Source organism: Notolepis coatsorum (genome assembly GCF_963971535.1).
Source record: "Notolepis coatsorum genome assembly, chromosome: 11".
Lineage (NCBI taxonomy): Eukaryota > Metazoa > Chordata > Actinopteri > Aulopiformes > Paralepididae > Notolepis > Notolepis coatsorum.
Window position 1 is genome coordinate 69,868,764 of NC_140175.1, and position 19,736 is coordinate 69,888,499.

Sequence of the window (19,736 nt, forward strand, 5' to 3'; positions counted from 1 at the left end):
AATGTTTCCTCCAGAAAAGCCTGCCCCCCCCCCCCCCCCCCCAGCGTGAAAGCCAAGAATTACGGCAAAGTCACAGCAGGGAAAATGTTTGCTCCCAACAGTGGCGGTGGCAGTGGGTCTCTGTGGTTCTAAGGTGTTTTACAGTATCCCGGACGGCCAAGTCCATCTAGCCGGCGACACGGTAGTTGGCGTGGATCTCAGGTTTGATGTCGCAGACCATCGTGAGCAGGTTCACGAGAACGCCCTCTTTGTTCTGCTGGAAGCTGGTCTGGATACAAGCCATGCGGTCCACTGTCTCCTTGTCCACCTCCACAGCGCTGTTACCGTGGGAACCCAGAGCCTGCGAAGGGTGGGGGAAGACGGACATTGGGGGAGGGGGGGAGACATTGAGGATTAAGATCTTGCGCAGACGTGACGGCACAGGTTGGACTCCGAGCTCTCTGGTTTCTGGCTTTGGGAGAAGAGTACTCTTTTCACAGCAGCCATTTTCACTAGTCATAGATGTGTAAACAAAGGGGTAACCATAGAGACAAAACATTCTATGGTTCATTATTCTATATCTAGGTTACCCCTTTATTTGCCCATCTATGACAATTCAAAATGGCTGCTGTGAAAAGGGCCTGTTGTAGGTTTAACCACCTCATGCGCTATATGAGATACTAGGTTTTTAGTGAGTCCTTCATGTTCACAAGTCAACCATTGCATTCTCAAAGACCGTGGGGATAACCGACCGTTAAATTGAGAGCTTTGATTCTCACACGGCTGACTTATTGAAGATGGAAGGTTTCTCGTTGGAAACTAATAGCAGTAAAGAGGTTCCTCACCGCGGCCTCCTTGGTCTTAAACTCCTTCTCCCTCTGTAGACGGTACTGCTCGATCTCCGCCTGGGCCTCCTCCTTGGCCTGCTTCAGGCGACGGTTTTTACCTGGGAAAACACAGATACAGGTGTGGGTTTGAGGCGGTAATTCAATCGCTTTGTCACATTTGAATCATATTGCGATTAAATTCTGATATGATGTCGCCGTGTGCAATTCGGTCGAGGAAATTAATGACGAGATGACAACCACGTATTAACTCAAAATGTAAGACCTCCTGTGTTTGAGGGGGCTTTATCTGAAAGCTGGGAGTTTTGGTTTGATGTCACACCTTACATTATCACAGCGCTTCCATGCCATGAGCAGAATTATCATCCAGCATGTGATTTTGGATATGTGAATAGATCATCATCCGACAGAAATATATGCACACAGAGACCCCTGATCATCAAGACAGTTACACACGCACACAGAGACCCCTCATCATCAGACAGATATAGGGAGGTGTTAGTCTGACGTCACTTTGGACCGCCCGCGAGGTACAGCCGTATAGGGATTTATCATTGGGAAAATGGATTATCGGCTATTGTAACAATTCTGCCTCATGAACATTGGAAAGCTTTCCATTTTTGCACAAAATGAGTTCCCTTCTATCACCAACATTATTGTTTAAGCATTTCTGGTTGAAATAAAATTCGACGTAATTTTACGATTATTTTCATGTTGAGATTGATGAATACGCACAGAAAGGTACACCATACAAATGTTCATGCTTTATTTGTTTTAAATGAGACAATTTAGAAATGGGCAAATACGGCGGCTAGGTGGTGCAGTGGGCAAGGCACTCACCACCAATGCTGGAGACGCTGGGTTCGAGCCCAGCTTGTTGTGTATGTGAATCACAACGGTGTTCACCTGGCCTTTAAGATGGCACGGTAATGTTGCGACACTGCTGTAATATACCATAAAGCGTTGTGGTAACGCCTCTGTAAATTTGGAGTGATGGAAGATGAACTGATACGGGATCAGCTAGCTGAACATACCAACAACCCTAAGCTCAGGGATAAGCTATTAATGATGCCAGATGAATTGACATTGACAAAGGCTGTTAATATTGCTTTCCATCTCGAGTCAGCAGCAGGTTTGGCAGCACAGCTAGCACCCTCCAGTAATGTTTTCCCCAAACCTCTGATGTTGACTCAAACAGTGGCGCCGTCCGGGGAGTTTCCCGAACCGGTTTTCCCGGAGGACAGCCTGGAGGTAAATTTTGCTGCACGCCGGGGTATGACCGCGTTAACAGCACGCCGGGCCGTGTGTGGAAATTGCGGCTCCTCATCACACCCCAGCCGGGCTCCAGTTTGCCCTGCCAAGGGACAGAGGTGTCAACGCTGTGGCAGGCAGAACCATTTCGCCCGGGTCTGCCGCTCTGCTCCCGGTGCTGATGGCACGCCGCCACGTCCACCTACGCCGACAACCATCCATTCAGTGGATGCCACCTCTCGTGCATTTAAATGGTGCACGGTGGAACTGGACGGGGTGGTTCTCCCACTCCTGTTGGATACGGGGGCCTCCAAGTCACTTTTGAACATTTCCACGGTTCGACGACTTTTCCCGCGCCGGACGCTCACCGCCAACGCAGAGGACCTGTATGGGTATGGACACTCTAAGATAGGAATGGCAGGCACAATCACCTTCACCGTGTGCTACGGGACCAAGGCCCTTCCCTCATTCACTTTCCAAGTGTCTCATCAGGGAGCCAACCTCATGGGCTACGATTTGTTTTGTGGGCTTGGGTTTTCCCTGGACGACAATACAGGGGCTGACATTCTGTCTGTGGGTTCGCCCTGGCACCAGCGCTGGCCTGCTCCGTTTAGTGGGTTGGGCTGCCTCACTGCGTTTCACCACCAGCCTCTCCTCATCCCGGAGGTGCGTTCGGTGATCCAGCCGCTGCGCCGCCTGCCCCTCGCGACGATGTCACCGCCGAGCTGCAGAAGCTTTTGGATGCGGGCATGATCGAGCGCGTCGCCGCTTCACCATGGGTTTCCAACCTGGTGATAGTCAAAAGGAAATTAGGGGGACTGCGTCCATGCGTCGACCTCAGGCAGGTGAGCAAAGCGGTGATTGCGGATAAGTACCCATTGCCCACAGTGGAGGAACTGGCGGCACAGTTTTACAGCTCCTCAGTTTTCACCAAACTGGACCTTCGCCAGGGCTACCTGCAGGTTCCACTGCATCCCGACAGTCGCTACCTTACGGCTTTCGTGACGCATGTCGGAGTGTTTAGGTATACCCGCATGCCTTTTGGTCTCAGCTCGGCCCCCAGCTGTTTTAAAAAAATAATGGCCACCATCTTCGCCGGCATCCTGGGCGTGGTCGTTTTTTTGGATGACATAGTGGTCCATGGTGCAACATCAGCCATCCACGACGAGCGCCTAGCGAGGGTGTTGGACGTCCTTTCCGGTCACAACCTCACGCTGAATGGGGACAAGTGCACCTTCTCTGTCCCAGTCATCGAATTTGTGGGGTTCCGCCTGTCTGCTGATGGCCTCAGCCCGCTCCAGTCTAACGTGGAGGCCGTGCTGCGCCTGCCTGAGCCGTCCTGCCCAGCGCAGCTCTCGTCGTTTCTAGGGATGACAGCATACTACCTTCGCTTCCTTCCCCAATACTCCACCCCGCTTCGGAGGCTCCTGAAACAGGACGCGGTCTGGGAGTGGACCCCAGCCTGCTCTATCGCTGTTTGCCAACTTAAAAACGGAGCTCACCTCACCACCAGTGCTCGCGTTCTTCGATCTGGCGAGCCCGACGTTTGTCACCTGTGATGCGTCCAATACGGCGATCGGGGCTGCGCTGTCTCAGGTCCAGCGGGGCGTGGAGCGCCCAGTGGCGTTTGCCTCCCGCGCCCTCTCCCCAGCGGAACAGAAGTACTCGGTGGGGGAGCGCGAGGCTCTGGCCTGTGTCTGGGCGTGTGAACGGTGGCACATGTACGTGTACAGACGACATTTTACGCTGCGGACGGACCACCAGGCTCTTACCGCCCTGCTCGCTACATCCGGGTCAGGCACAAGCCATTGAGGATTCACCGCTGGTCTGAGAGGCTCCAGCCATATAACTTCAACACAGTGTTTACTCCCGGCAGGGAGAATGTAGTGGCTGACCTGCTCTCCCGTGCCACCCCTGACCCGGCACCCAAAACGTGCCCGGATCCAATGGAACCGGAGCTTGTCCTTCAGCTTCACGGCCCGCTCCAGGCCACAGTCTCCCTGGAGGACCTTCAGCTTGCATCGGAGGGGGACTCCACGCTCGCCCAGCTCCGCACCTACATCAGGGGGGGGGGGTGGCCCGTGAAGGTCCCGGAGGTGCTGGCGCCTTCATCAGGTCAAGGATGAGCTGTCCTGCTGGAGCAGTGTTTGTGTGGCTCGGGGGCTTCGCACAGTCATCCCCAGTGACCTCAGAGCACGCATATTGACCATGGCGCACGAGGGGCACCTGGGTATCGTGAGGGTGAAGCAGCGCTGCAGGGATCTGGTGTGGTGGCCGGGCATTGACCGGGATATAGAGACAATGGTGAGGGACTGCTCAGCCTGCCTTCTCAGCGGTAAGACGGGGCCGCCGACCCCAGCGCCTCTGCAGCCTTTGCCATGGCCACCCGCACCTTGGAAGCACATCCAGCTGGACATCTGTGGGGAGCTCCATGATGTCCCACACCACCAGCGTTTCGTCCTGGTTGCCTATGACCTCCATTCCAAGTGGCCGGAGGTGGCCGCCTCGGGGTCTGTGACTACCCGTGTGGTCACGGATTTCCTCTCCGCCCTGTTCGCCCGGTGGGGCATTCCAGACACCCTCACTACGGACAATGGGCCGCAGTTTGTCTCTGCTGACTTTGCCACTTGCATGGAGGCCAGGGGGATTAACCACGTCCGTACAGCATTCTACCACCCGGAGGCAAACGGGGGGGGGTGGAGAGGTTTAATCAGACATTGAAGAACGGCATCAGAGCGCACCTGACGGAGGGTCTGCCGTTCTCAGCCGCTTTACTCCGCACTCTGCTTCACTACAGGGCGACGCCGCACACAACTACGGGCAGTTCCCCAGCCCTCCTGATGATGGGACGCGAGTTGCAGCGTCCCCTGGATCGGCTGAGGGTCCCGGCAAGTATCGCGCCGGCAGTGATACCCTGCCAGGGCACCAGGGTCGCAGATGCTCAGCGTCAAATGAAGCAGCGGTTTGACAGGAGGCGGAGGGTGAAAGCGCCTTCCTTCACAAAACGAGACTGGGTCCGGATTCGTCGTCCCCACAAGCTGCTCTCCTTCTGGTCGGCACCGATACGGGTCACGGCCCGGCCACCTTTCGTCTGGCCGATGGATCATGGTGGCACGCAAACCGGCTTAAGAAGGTGGCAAACGACCCCATCTCGGACCCAGAGTCCAGGGATGGTTCAGAACTGGACATCGAGGACTGGGTTTTGCCAGATGAGCCGCAGCGGGGCCCGCCATTGCCAGCCGAGCCCCAGGTTCACCTGGAGGCCTCTCCAGAACGCGACCAGCGGGGCTCACCATTGCCATTGCCAGTCGAGCCCCAGGTTCACCGGGACGCACGGCCAGTCCGTGTCTGGAATAGACCGGCCTACTTGAGAGACTGTTACTTGAGAGATAAGACTATTTATGTTACAGATTATTTATATTTATTCATTGACCGTTTTAGTCAGAGCATAGTCTGTTGCGTGGCAGAATAATCCACAAGACTATGTCGGTGACTGGCAGTCTACCCGGTTCACCTAGGTAGGCTGCAGGGACTGTTAGTATGAATTAAATATGAATTAAACTGTATGGGGATGTTCTTCGGGGTTCCCTGTGGGGGGGGGGATATGTTGTGTATGTGAATCACAACGGTGTTCACCGGGCCTTTAAGATGGCACGGTAATGTTGCGACACTGCTGTAATATACCGTAAAGCGTTGTGGTAACGGGAGATGATGTGTGTGTGTTGTGCACTGGTGGAGCGGATCAAATAAACGGTCAAACGTTAAGTCGCAGTCCGGTGCGTTATTTGAAGACATAATACAGCTCTCCTCTCCACATTGTTTTCAGTTTGGCTGGTCATCCGTACTAATACAATTGGCAGTATTAGGGGGAGGGAAAACTGAGGGGTGGGGATTGGACGTTGTGGACAGCGACTCCTACAGGTCGGTTGGTGCGCCTGCGCAGTAGAATCAAGAAGCGATGGGGGGCGGCGTCCCTCCAAAGCCCAGACCCCCGACGCTGAAAGATAGCGCCGCGCAGGTGAAAAGATGCGACGGCTGCTACCTTGAGTATCGGAGGGGACTCGTGCTATGTATGGCTTCGTCCACATTGCAGCCGGCTTGTGGGAGGCAAGAAGCAGCGTTTGAGACAGGGGAGGGTTGAATTGGACGATACGAAATTGGGATGGGAGAAAAATAGAAAATGGGAGAAAAAGTGGAAAAAAGAAAAAAAAGAAATGGGCAAATACGTTGCAATTTTGCGAGGTGGACCGGCCGGAAACAGCAATGACATAACCACTAGACTTCCCCCTCCGCACAGAGACCCCTCATCATCAAGACAGAAATACACAGACCCCATATCATTAAGACAGAAATGCATGCACAGAGACCCCTCATCATCAGACAGTTATACACGCACACAGAGACCCCTCATCATCAAGACAGTTACACACGCACAGAGACCCCTCATCATCAGACAGTTATACACGCACACAGAGACCCCTCATCATCAAGACAGTTACACACGCACAGAGACCCCTCATCATCAGACAGTTATACACGCACACAGAGACCCCTCATCATCAAGACAGAAATACACAGACCCCATATCATTAAGACAGAAATGCATGCACAGAGACCCCTCATCATCAGACAGTTATACACGCACACAGAGACCCCTCATCATCAAGACAGTTACACACGCACAGTGACCCCTCATCATCAGACAGTTATACACGCACACAGAGACCCCTCATCATCAAGACAGTTACACACGCACACGTCGCACAGAGACCCCTCATCATCAAGACAGTTACTCACAGAGACCCCTCATCATCAAGACGGTTACACACGCACACATACCCCTCATCATCAGACAGACATTTCTTTTGTTTTTCTTCCTAAATTCCTCTATTCTTCTTCTTCTAAATCATCACTTAAAACGTCCTCTTCTTTTTGCTGCAGAACAGGAACCCAATAAAAACCAGCATTTTCTGAGTAGGGCTCAAAAGTATTTTAATTAACTCAGGGCTCAAAATTAACATTTTTACTTGGTAGCACTGGTGCTCCCAACTTCAAAAAGTTGGGAGCACCAGCAAAAATTTAGGAGCAGCACCCACCAAAATGTAAGGAGCACCAAAAATATATATGTAATATATTTATTTATTGATAAAAAAACAACAATATAACAGTACTGTAATGCAGTGAAAGTAGCCTTAAACTATAGTATAGTGTAGACCTAGCAGTGTAGCCTAATAGCCTATAGTGTAGACTAGACATGTGCCGGTATGACATTTTTAGGGTACGATAACCTTGGTAAAAAATACCATGGGGCTGGGCGATATGACCAAAAACGTTATCGCGATACAATTATAAAATTATTTTCATATAATTCGATATCGATAATTATCGTCGATATAATGTCCGTCAAGTTTAATTAACTTCTTATGCTGCTGCGAATGTCTCAAGTCGAGTTGATGTCGTCATCAGTCTGCGCACGTTAGCCGACAAGCGGAGTATCTCATGACAATAAATATGACACTAAAATACTCTCTTCCGCCACAATATATTGAAACGACGTCCACTGTATATCCCACACTACCATAAACGTGGCCTCAGAATTCAAAACACACACATACTCGGCACGTAAATATATAAAACAGTGCCGTGCAAGCTAGTTATCCTAGCCAGCCTGTTGGTTCTAAGCGATGTATTCCATGACAATGTGCTAAATATGACACTAAAATACTCTCTTCCGCCACAATATATTGAAACGGCGTCCACTGTATATCCCACACTACCATACACGTGGCCTCAGAATTCAAAACACACACATACTCGGCACGTAAATATATAAAACAATGCCGTGCAAGCTAATTAGCCTAGCAAGCCTTGTTGTTGAGTGAGTCCTACCTCCTTCCGGGTCTCGGCCATCTCCTTCACTGATTGGTTGTTAGCTGTTGTGCGTAAGCACGTCATCACGTAACGCTGGTTGTTGTTAGAGAGTGTGTTGAGCCGAGGCTGAACGGAGCCAAGCTTGGAAAATCGATATATCGAAACTTTGCGACCACGTTTCATGTTTATTTCAAGGAAATAATTTATCGCGATAGTTATCGTTATCGTTTTATCGCCCAGCCCTTCACGGTATTCTGTACATTAAAAAAAAAATCCCCCTGTAAGTGTTATTTATGAATGTGTGAAAACTTTCAAACTAAGTACAGAATATAAAATACTTCCAAATAAACTTTCATGATTATGAATATGTAGGCTACATGTCAAAAGGGCATTTTGCTAATGTAATCTACTTGCAAAGATGTATGTTATATAGCCTAGTACTATTCTTACTGGATTAAATTTTGGATTAATCTTTTGTGGTGGCTCAACATAATTCACATACGGAACTATGTGTTGGGGATAATGGTTCCGCACGGACCATATTGTTTGTTACATTGCTGTCGGCACGCTAGCGGCGTGATTTCGAAATCTAGCCGCATTTCTGGCAAGACTCTCTGATTGGCTGACGCCTGTTTCTACACTGGTTAAGCTTAGGCACTCTTTCGAAGTTGGTTAAGGTTAGAGTTTGTCTTAGAGAGTGACGGCAAGTTCTTTCGACGGTTAAGCTTAGGCACTCTTTCTAAGTTGGTTAAGGTTAGAGTTTGTCTTAGAGCATGGCGATAGAACGCCAGGTAGTTTGCAGGCTGTTTGACGTGGAAATGGGCAAAGACTCACTGTTTTTTTTTTTTTTCTCTTTTTTTCCCTCCATTAACACTTTGGTTGCCTTGGGTTAAATTAATGATATACCATAGATTGCCAGCGCTATTTGTCTATGGAGAAAGTCCCCTTCTTTGCAGGGCTATAACTTTTTAAATTCTATTGCTACATTGCCATTATTAGGGCCCATTCAAAGTCCTATATGTATTGTTCATTGTGTAGCAACGTTAAACTTTTTCATTCACATATTCATAGTAAAGTATGGTCTAATGTATAAGTATGTTTTCATCTCTTTCTGCAGCTTTCTCCAGAACGTGATATATAGCCCCAAATGCATTATATTGATGATGAAATACAGTTTGATGGCAATCAGCGCGATATAAAAAATTCCAACTAGACGTACTTCTAGAAGTTACTACACGTCATCTGATGTTGACCGGATGGGCGAGGGGGCGTTTATAATTCCGTGGGCAGCGTTATACCAATCATCTAATGTGGGTCAAATGTTGATAATAGCAGTTAGTATCTAAGACGGTAACTGTTACAAAGGGTCAGATTAAACCGAATATATGTATTTATTGATTGATATATATTGCATAATATTTGTAGATCGTTTGATATCCCTTGTGTATTCTTTGTACATATACACGGAATATCCCTTTAACCTACTACAGACCATAATATTTCGTTCTCTTATTGGATGCCGTGCCACCAGCGCCAGTGTCTTACCCCCAGAGTCGAGTTCAAAGCTACCGTCAGGACATGTCTGTACATGCCCGGTTCTGCCCAGGACTACGAGACAGGAATAAGGCTGGTACTAGTTTGTTCCCCCAACATATAAATATGGCGGAGGTGAATACAGAAGTAGTTCAGTCCGCAGTCCGTTCAGTCTTAGTAACAAGTTGAAGCCTCACCCACTATGCAACATGCGGTGAAGTAGGGCCCGTTTTTGCCCCAAAATAGAGTCTTGTCTTATCCTAATACGTTTGTTCAACGTATCGTTCGCTCCTTACTAGTAAGCCTTCATCACGAGTCAAAGACCAAGTGAAGTGAGCAATTGGGTGTCTAAATAGAGCACTTATAGCCGCGTGCGAATAGGATAGTAAAGTATAAGTATCAGAGCTTGGTTGAGTGACGTCAAGTTCAACTTGGTTGGTGTGAACCACCGCGCACCGGAGGATCTGCACCGGTGAATGCATAGCCCCTTTCCGGCTGGATTATTATTCTTATTGCTTTTAACCATGCTGTTGGAGCGGAGAAGAATCGTCTACACCCGCTGCTGTGGGACCTGCCCGTGAGGAGCATCGTTCGAGCCCGTCTCTATTGGAGAGGCTGACCGGCTTCCACCTGTGCTGCGCGCATACTGGGATTACAGTCGCTGCCTTTCGTCTGCCGAGCAGGGAGTAATATACCGCCTCCAGGAGCCTATTGAGTCCCCGCTGACCCAGACTTTGCATTAGAGCATTGCCTCCCCCTGCTGGCTTACAACCGGTGGAACCCCCCTACCAGTATCCCCTAGATATAATTCCTAATATTCTAGTTGTATTATTATCTCATGCGTAACCAGAGAATGGACATTCATTATTGATTTGCCTACGCACATTCCTTTGCCTTACAAGTGCATTCGATTAAAGTATATTATGTATTCTTGCTGCTAATAAATACTTAAAGACAACTTTGTGTAGAACCGATTCATTGTGGGGAAGTGTTCTCATCATATACTAGTGTACGGTATGGCCAGTATAATGTACATAAGACGGTAGTGGTTTAATGATACCATACTTGATTAATACAGTCAGGGAATTGTACCCCTCAGTTACAGTAACGTTACACGCTGAAACTCACCCCAGTCTCCGCGCGCCGTTGGGCGATCATCGTCGAGTAGAAATTTTATCATTATGGGATATATTTTTACCCGGTCCATCTCCAGCTTGTATAATGGTATATACGTCCAAATCATGTTGTTTATCGAGTTATTGCCAATCGATCACCGTGTAGCGTGACGAGCCAGAGTCCCATGAACCATAGCGAGCGCCCGGAAGTACTATGGTCGTCATGACAACCTCTATTCAAAATCCTGTGTGGCGATTGCGCCGATCGGCCACCAGATGGCGCTCCTGAACCGCCAGAGAGCTCAGTGGGTCCTGCTGGTGGATCTCAGGCCAGCGGAGGGGGAATATGAATCCGATCGCAGATTTTTGAAATATTGATATAAGGACGCTGTACAGCGTCCCCCGGCAACTTTAGCATGGCCAGCAAAGACGTGAAAAGACGTGTCCCGGCAGTCAAAGTGTTAACATCCTATTCACCGTCAGAGCTGTATTTTGGCTGGAAAAGGGATATTGGGAGTCCGAAGGTGCAGTACCGGCCAGATCCTGGTAGTGGGGCTATCTCGAGAATGCAGTAACCCCCCTCCTTCCCAGTCCCTAGTGGACCTCTGCTGTTCTCTCTATATGGCTCTGATCAGCTTAGCTTAGTTAGCTTACGCTAACGCAATGTTAATTTCGGTATTTTACGCGACGTGGGCATAAAGGAATGGCGAGGATGCAAAGCATGTTAGATGCATTTGACCCGTTGTGGGGGAAAAAAACAGGCACTTATTTCGGGTCGCAAAATAGGCGGACTCTGAAGCAATGCTGTCTAACGTTAACACACGCTGCTACTGAGCTACTGTTGTGGCGGCCGGGCGGATATGCATTGCTCACCAGGGGATTTTCAAAATAAGAGTATAGCAATATGAATCGATCTTTTTAACGTTGCATCGATCCCATTTGATAATAGATCGATATATCGTCCCACCCCTGGTGCTTACCAAACCTAGCCGCATTTCTCGGAGACGCTCTCTGATTGGCCACTGACGCGTTTGCCCAATCCGTGACAAGCTGTGTCTTTGCCCATTTCCACGTCAAACAGCCAGAGGATGGGTCTCAGGCTCAGCCCCAACAATAAGAAGAGGATGGGTCTCAGGCTCAGCCCCAACAATAAGAAGAGGATGGGTCTCAGGCTCACCCCCAACAATAAGAAGATGGGATGGGTCTCAGGCTCAGCCCCAACAATAAGAAGAGGATGGGTCTCAGGCTCACCCCCAACAATAAGAAGAGGATGGGTCTCAGGTCTCAGCCCCAACAATAAGAGGATGACATGGATTTAATTGTAGCAGTGGAGCAGATCTGAAAGAAGTACATTTCTTTACACAGGGAGTGAAGAATGGAACAACATTCTGAATATCATCAAAAATGCTCAGTCACTGACTAGCTTTAAAGTCCAGCTAAAAAGGTGGATGAGGGGCAGGTTAGGATAAGAGTCCAGGCTCCTGAGGCAGATACTTTACAACCTAATGTCTGCTCTCGTTTGACCCGAATTGTTTTTATTATGCTGCTTAGTAATTTTTTCCCCCTCCATTTTCCTCCGATTTTCTCCCATCCCAATGTTAGTCGTTATGCCAATTCCCAATCCCCTTCCTGGTCGCTGCGCACTTACCCCCCACAGTCGGTCTGGGAGAGTGGAGGCTACCACGTGATTCCTCCGACACACGTCCAGCTAGGCCTGCCACGATACACATTTTTCTGGGCGATTAATTGCCCCCAAAAATATCGCGATAAGCGATATTATTGCGACCGGTTAGAGAATCTTTTTTGGAGGAATTTATTTCCCAAAAGTTCTCAATTTTCTTTTAAAAATTCACTAATATAATGATAATAGCATAATAATGCAAGGACACCGTTTCAAAGTGCAATAAACTTTATTTAACATTGGAAGACATTTTAAATATCCTAAATAAAAAAAATGCTCAGTTTGATTGTTTATTATAAAACAAACTGAAACTGGAAACAAGCCCTCTGTCTGGCTTTTTGTGTCATAGTCATCCTTTTAACATGTACATGTATTATTAATGTACCTTGCGCCGCGGTACCATGTACAAAATGTTAATAAAGTGAGGAAAAAACTGGAAACGTAATAAATAAAAAGGCAATAATCAAATAAACACAAATATATACTATCTCTATTGGAATGGAGACTTCAGCACAGGATAAACTAGGGATGGGCAAAAATAATCCAGATCGATTGATCACATGATGTACTCGAGTACTCGTGGAGGAAAGCGCTGTACAAAATAAACGTATTTTCCGGTGTTTTAGACTTTTATTTAATGAAGCCCACCGCTCCGTCTTTTCCGGTGTTTTAGACTTTTATTTTGAAGCCCACCGACCGGAGCGGAAGTATTGTTGTTATTATCCTAGCAGCACCTATGAGCGGCCAACTTGTCTCGTCCGGTTTTGTGTTTTTGAGCTAATGATAAAACAAATGTTGAGATTGTTGGTGAACAACTAACTTTAGGTTAGTTTTAACATTAGCTACTAACGTTAGATGCAGCTACTACAGGCAATCAACGATGAGGAAGCATCAAAGCCGTATATAATAAAATAGCCGTGGTGCGTAGGCACTACAGCACAATTCGATTACCTGTTATAATAAATTTATTCATGTTTAACTTGTCCCTGTGTCCAGTCCTTTGACTAGCCCCACCCGTTCATTGTAAACAATGATGCATGTAATTCTATTAACGTTATTCTGTGTTGTAGCTATGCTATACGTTGTATTTCATTTGTTAGCTATTTAGCTAATGTTGTTAGCATTGAATGAGCATCATTGACAGGGGAGGAAACTAACTTTTTGGCTTACCAGCCAACTGGCGAGTAGATGATTTTTTTTACCAGCCAAACTGATTTGTTTACCAGCCAAAAATAAAATCGCTAATTGTGATAATTACTTCTTTGTATGTCTTCGTCTAAATTGATTTTCAATCATAGTAATAATCACACCGTGTCTCTACTCGTTAAAATATTTATTAGCATAAAACATGAATAAGTGTCTCTACTCTCCACAATATTAGCATACAACATGTATTAATCACACTGTCTCTACTCTTCAAAATATTAGGATATCACATATTAACATGAAAGAGGGAACTATTCTGGACTGGGTTGGGCTGAACTGGGCAGTGAAAGATGCTGGGCTGGACTGGGTTGGACTGAGTTGGGCAGTGAAAGAACCAAGCATTTCACTGTAATGTAATAGCTAAATAAAACAACTTGACTTGTTACATTTGCACTCTGGTTGTATGCCAAATGTATTCTGGTTGTACTGTACTTGTGCTGTAAGATGACGCTAGGGGTTCAGCAGGTGTATTCTGAATGACTAGTATGACAACATCACCGTTGTGAAGGGCATATGGGCGAGTGGTGATATGGGGGGAAACCCGGTAATAATAAAATGTCACTCGGCTGCATTTAAGCAAAGCCGCTCAGTATAGTCCACTATGTTGAACGCGCGTTATGGTAGCTTGTTACATGCTAGGTAGCTAGCCGGCTAATGCTGGTTGACTTGTCATTCTCATCCGACTCGAAGGAGACGCGTCGCATGCTGTTGTTCGCCCCCATGTCAGACCGCACTGATATCCGAAAGCGACGACTCTACATGCAATTATTTTCATCCACTGATGTGTTTTTGTCTAAGTTTGTCTACGTTGTCAAGCCGGTGGCAGGAGTCTGTAGGTCCGCGCGCAGTGATCTGTCCACTTCCCCTAGATGGGCGGCATCTTCTAGAAAATGAGTGTTCATTGGAGGAGCTTAGAGCGCATCTGTACAACGATGATGTTCATTGGTTATGGTTGGATTATTATGAGGCGCAAATGGGAGGAATCAAGGGGGGAGTCAGAGTTCCGCTTGTGCCAGTGAGCGAATCAGCAGATTGCAGAATGATTTCTTTGTTTTGTTTTGTAATTACTAGTACTCGCCAGACTGGCGAGTGCTCTTCATGAATTACTCGCCAAACGTAAAAAATACTCGCAATTGGTGACTAAAGTGGCCTAATTTCCTCCCCTGAGCATCAACGAACACTAGATCTTTAATCTTTATTTAGCAGTCCAGTTTCTCCGGGCAGTAGCGAGTAACTACTTGGGTCTAAAAATAGCTAACGTTACACTACAAATAATGCTACTTGGTTAAAAGGAGCAACACTATTGATAAATGTAGTTAAGCTATGTGGCGTTTCCCCACGGACTCCCGTGCTGTGCTCTGTAGTAAGGCCCCCCACACGGAGAGTGACTGACGAGGGGTACTGGTTCCGCCTCATTAAAACAAACTTGCAAATAGCAATTAATCGCGCCCGTCAAAATCATTGCATTCATTTTAATTATTGCGCCGATTAATCGATTTATTGCTTATCGCGGCAGGCCTACGTCCAGCCAATCAACCGCTTCTTTTCACCTGGCAGCGCGGATTCTCATTGAGAGGGCGTAGCGTGTGGAAGGATCACACTATCCCACTCAAGTCCTATCCACGCTTAGCAGGCACCCCGACCGAACTGTAGGAGTCGCTGTTTACAACGACCCGGACCCACCCCGCCAGCTTCTCCCACCCTCTAATACTGCCAATTGTATTAGTGTGAACGGCCAGCCAAGCTGGTGACAACCCCGGAGCTGTGAGCTGGATTCGAACAGGCGAATTGTTTTTCTTGTTGTAATGTTTTTATTGTGATGTGATATTTGTAGAATATCAATTAATCAACAATTGTATACACGTTTCCTACCGCAATGGAAATAAGTTGTACTTTTTGCGTAATCCAGATTAATTTGTATTGTATGCATACCATGAGTAATGAGTATTCTTAATTTATAGAATACAGTCAAATCAAACCTGTTCACGAAGGCCTATGGCCTCTTTATGTTGCTTTGTAAAATGTCCTTGGGTTTCATGAAAGGCAGTAGGCACTATATAAATCTAAAATGATATTACCGGTATGAATTTTTATTTATCAATGACAATGGCAAGAACTCATCTTGGAGTAATTTGATAAAAATACCATTCTCTTAAATGTCTACTCCTGCAAGGTCTTACTGTCTTTTACTATTATGTACTTTGCTACTATGTCTATACTACTATCTACTATGCCTATACTACGACCTACTAATATCGAAACTACTATGCACTCAAGAGTGTAACACTCAAGTTCAACACCGTTTGACAAACAATATCACTTACCATTAGCTGACAGGAGTTGTACCCTTCCTGCTGACTTGTTGTACAGAACTTGTAAGTTGCTTTGGATAAAAGCATCTTAAGCTAAATGTCAGTAAAGACTTGTTCTATTCTCCATCCATCCATCATCCATAACAACACTATATTATCACCAACATCCTGTTGGGGGATCCCCTTTGAACATCCCATCTGAGGTTTCTCTCCTCCACACCGAAAGTCTGGGAGTGTGGCATATGGATTTGATGGTGTTTTTTGTTCTGGATCTATTGTGATGTTTCTTTTTTACTTGTAAAACCCATGGGGGCAATTCCATGTGATCTCGGGCTATACAAATACTGTAGGAGCCATTATGATGGTGGCATATTATTTATTATTTGTAATATTATTATTAGACACCTGGTGGCGGGTTTTGGATTTGACAGCACTGGTTAGGTATTTAGAGGGTCACAGGGTGCAGTAATCAACAAATCAAATCAAATCAAATTTATTTATAGGGCCCGACAACACACGTTAATGTCCCCATGGGCCGTACAGGTCTTCTTTAAACAAGTCAAGAAGACAACATAACAATAAGTCAAGAACAGAACAAGAACACCATAGGGTCCAAACATTTTTTAGATGAATGCAAATAAATGAAAGAATGCAAGCACTCCCAGACATACCCCACGCGAAGGTAAGGAAAAACTCACTAAAACCTAACAATAGGGAAAAAAAGCTCCACAGGCAATGTGGAGGAGAGAAACCTTAGAAGGGCCGTTCAAGGGGGGATCTCCCTTCTTAGATGTCGGTGATAGTAGTGTTGCAGACGGACAGTTGGTAAGCATGCACTCATGTTGGTAAGCATGCACTCAAGGACACAGGTAGTGAGGAGCACACCGTTCTTACCAGAAGCTCAGCAGCCAGAAGCAGAAAGAAATACCAAATAAATATAGAATACCATATAATTCCTACAGAACCCACACTGGCAATAATTTAATGTACAACTGCAACTTCAGCAATCAACACCCCTAAACCTGGAATCACGACTGTGACTGTGTCTACTGCGTAAGATCACTCCCTACCATACCTGTGAAGTAACGGGCACGAGAAAACAGGACATTGGAAAGGAAAAATTGCTGTTACAAATACATTTGATTTTATTTGAAAGGAAACATCAACTGATGAAAAAATGCTAGAGGTGACTAGTGTGGGCATCTTAATTTGTCTATTAGTGCTACTGTAGGGATTTGAAGCTTCTCAATTCCCATCACCATGAAAATGTGTGGCTGTGGCATGAAGCCTAACCTGATAATTAAAAGAAAAATAAACCCTTTAACGATGCTGTCCACTTCTTTTTTCCCCTTCTATACAGAGATGAGGAAGTGATACATCTTTGACTCAGTGGAATTTCATAATGTAGGAACAGGACACAACAACATAGAGCTAATATTATCACAATGGTGACTGGGAATCAATCCAAATCATTCAAAATGTAGCCTATTTTCCAATCCACGGTAGACGACTTGAAACAGAGTTTAGTTTATTCGATCTAATTGTTTTAGATTAATCACCAGAAAGGATAACTTTCTGGAGATGTGAGATTTTATATAATATATTGATAAAATATATAAGTTTATAGTCTATTTTATTTTGAATGTACTCTTATTGGATAGTATTACTGTACCTGGACGGGGCCTCAGAAGGCCAACTCACCAAGACTCAACATTCACTCAGCTGATGCCTCGACATTAGGGCCTGTCTGTTCCTTCCTACTATCTACAATCAGATTATAATTAAAAGAAACAAGCTCGATTACATGTTCATCAAAAAAACATTGATACATATACACCACTATCTAGTATCTACTCAAATGAGAAAATGTTAGATTTTCAAGTCGAAGAAGCATCGATCTCAAATTTTGATTATGAATGAGAGGCCAAATCATTATGCCTGGCTTGGTCACGTGCAGCAGTCAACTTCCTGTCTGTTGTTGCTAGGCAACTGCAGCGTGGGGGGAAACTGCCCCGCCTAGTACATTGTGTACGGTTCATTTAGTGCAGAAACGGATCGTTAAAGCGTCAAATTAAAGACTATCAAGCGGAATTTTCTTCAGTCCATCACAATGCCAAAGAGCTGCTGTGTTACGCGTTGTACTAATGACAAAAACAGAAATCCAAATCGCAAGTTTTATACCATCAAGGAGGGAAAAGTGGCTGGTGGCTAACTTTCGGCTAACTCGCTCTGCTGTTGTGGTAGCTACATGCTAAGCTAACGTTAATTACATAATATCGAACCGATAGGAGCTTATCTTATCTAATCTTACGTGGATGTTTGATCGGGTAGTGGCATACATTGTACCACCACGTAAGATTAGATAAGATAAGCTCCTATCGGTTCGATATTATGTAATTAACGTTAGCTTAGCATGTAGCTACCATGACCACAACACAGATTGATTGATTGATTGAAAAGTTTATTAACAGATTGCAGAATGGGTACAGTACAGTACAGTACAGCTCAATACATACAATTGTTAAGGGGATGCAGACCAGAGAAAGACTTTCGTCTTGTTTACATCAGGGTCCCCCATTTTCAATTCATCATAACATATATGACATACATGACATACAGATAGACAGTACTGCTACATCTATACATTTATGACATATCAGATGTGCAAACAGAGCGAGTTAGCCGAACGTTAGCCACCAGCCACTTTTTCCTCCGTGATGCATCAGCTGGTATTATATAAAACTTGCGATTTGGATTTCTGTGTTTGTTATTAGTACAAAACGTAACACAGCAGCTTCAATTTGGGTATTCGAGAGTTGGCCAATGTCTGTGTTTTGTATGGACATTATGTCAAGTCAATCAGGGGGAGATCTTTGACTCATATCTCGCCTTAGAATCACCAGAAAGGCTTTCGAAATAGTGAAATGCCATGTTGGCCTCAATATTTTCAAAACAAATCGTATGAAAATGTTATGAAATGAACAAGAATGTGATAAAACATGTAATAAAAACAGACCTCAACGCATGCATTTGATGGTAGAAATCCGTATGGTCCCCCTATACCAAGATGGCGGCGGTCTCGTGACATCAGTGTGTCTTCGATAATTGGTGCAGGAACCAAATTATCATATCCTTCTCTGTTGGTAACATTAGCTAATTGACTATAACTTATGTAATGCATGACGTGATATGGCTCACGAATTCAAGGTATTTTTTTGTTTTCATAGCATTACCTGGCTGTGTGTCACTGGGCTGTTCTCGGGTCTGGTGGTAAACGGCGGCCTATCCATCATTTGACTTAATACTAGCCACCAATGTTAGCCGCTGTCGCCAGTCAGCGGAATACTACTTACGTTTGCGAGCTTCTGCGACCTTTTCTGCCGCCCGTTTCTCTGCCTGCAGAAGCTGCTGGATCCCCTGGGATTGACTTGCCATGTTGGTTTGTCTGGTCTGATGGAGGAGAGTCGAGGAGAACGAGAGAGGTTTGAAGATGTTGTTGCAGCAGCAGCGAAGGTCGGAGGAATTTACTGCAGTCAGTCAGCTGACACCGCGTCATCACGCTGCGTCATCACGCTGTCAGACACAAACCACGTGAGAGCGCGATGGTATGGTAGCCGTGCGTTTGTTTTATACACTTGCGCACATTTGCGGGCGGGTTAGTTTCAAGGAATGTTTCAGCATGTAATTTCCTATGGACAATGTCCATGTCACCCATAGGAAATACAATTCAATTACATGTATTATTGTCGCTGTTCTAGATTTTTTTGATTGACTGGCTGGAAAATTAATTTGAAGACAGAATGAAAAATAAATACTATATGAAAAGGAAGCAGCCTGTAACCACTTCAACTTCAACTTTGACTGCGATTTGTTTACAGAAATCAAATGGACATTCTAAACATTTCGTTAAAGGCCTCTATTGTCTTTTGTTGTACAAAGGCAA

At 45.9% G+C, this 19,736-nt stretch overlaps 1 protein-coding gene across 1 annotated transcript; it reads right to left on the reverse strand.

The window, feature by feature from the left end:
- Window positions 1-45: 45 nt before the first annotated feature.
- Window positions 46-19,329, reverse strand: atp6v1g1 (ATPase H+ transporting V1 subunit G1). Its single transcript, XM_084324084.1, has 3 exons — window positions 19,147-19,329; window positions 825-925; window positions 46-340 (listed from the first exon to the last, which is right to left on the reverse strand). The coding sequence occupies exons 1-3, from the start codon at window positions 19,226-19,228 to the stop codon at window positions 167-169; spliced, it is 357 nt and encodes a 118-aa protein (XP_084180210.1). The 5' UTR covers window positions 19,229-19,329; the 3' UTR covers window positions 46-166.
- Between the last annotated feature and the right edge of the window lie 407 nt (window positions 19,330-19,736).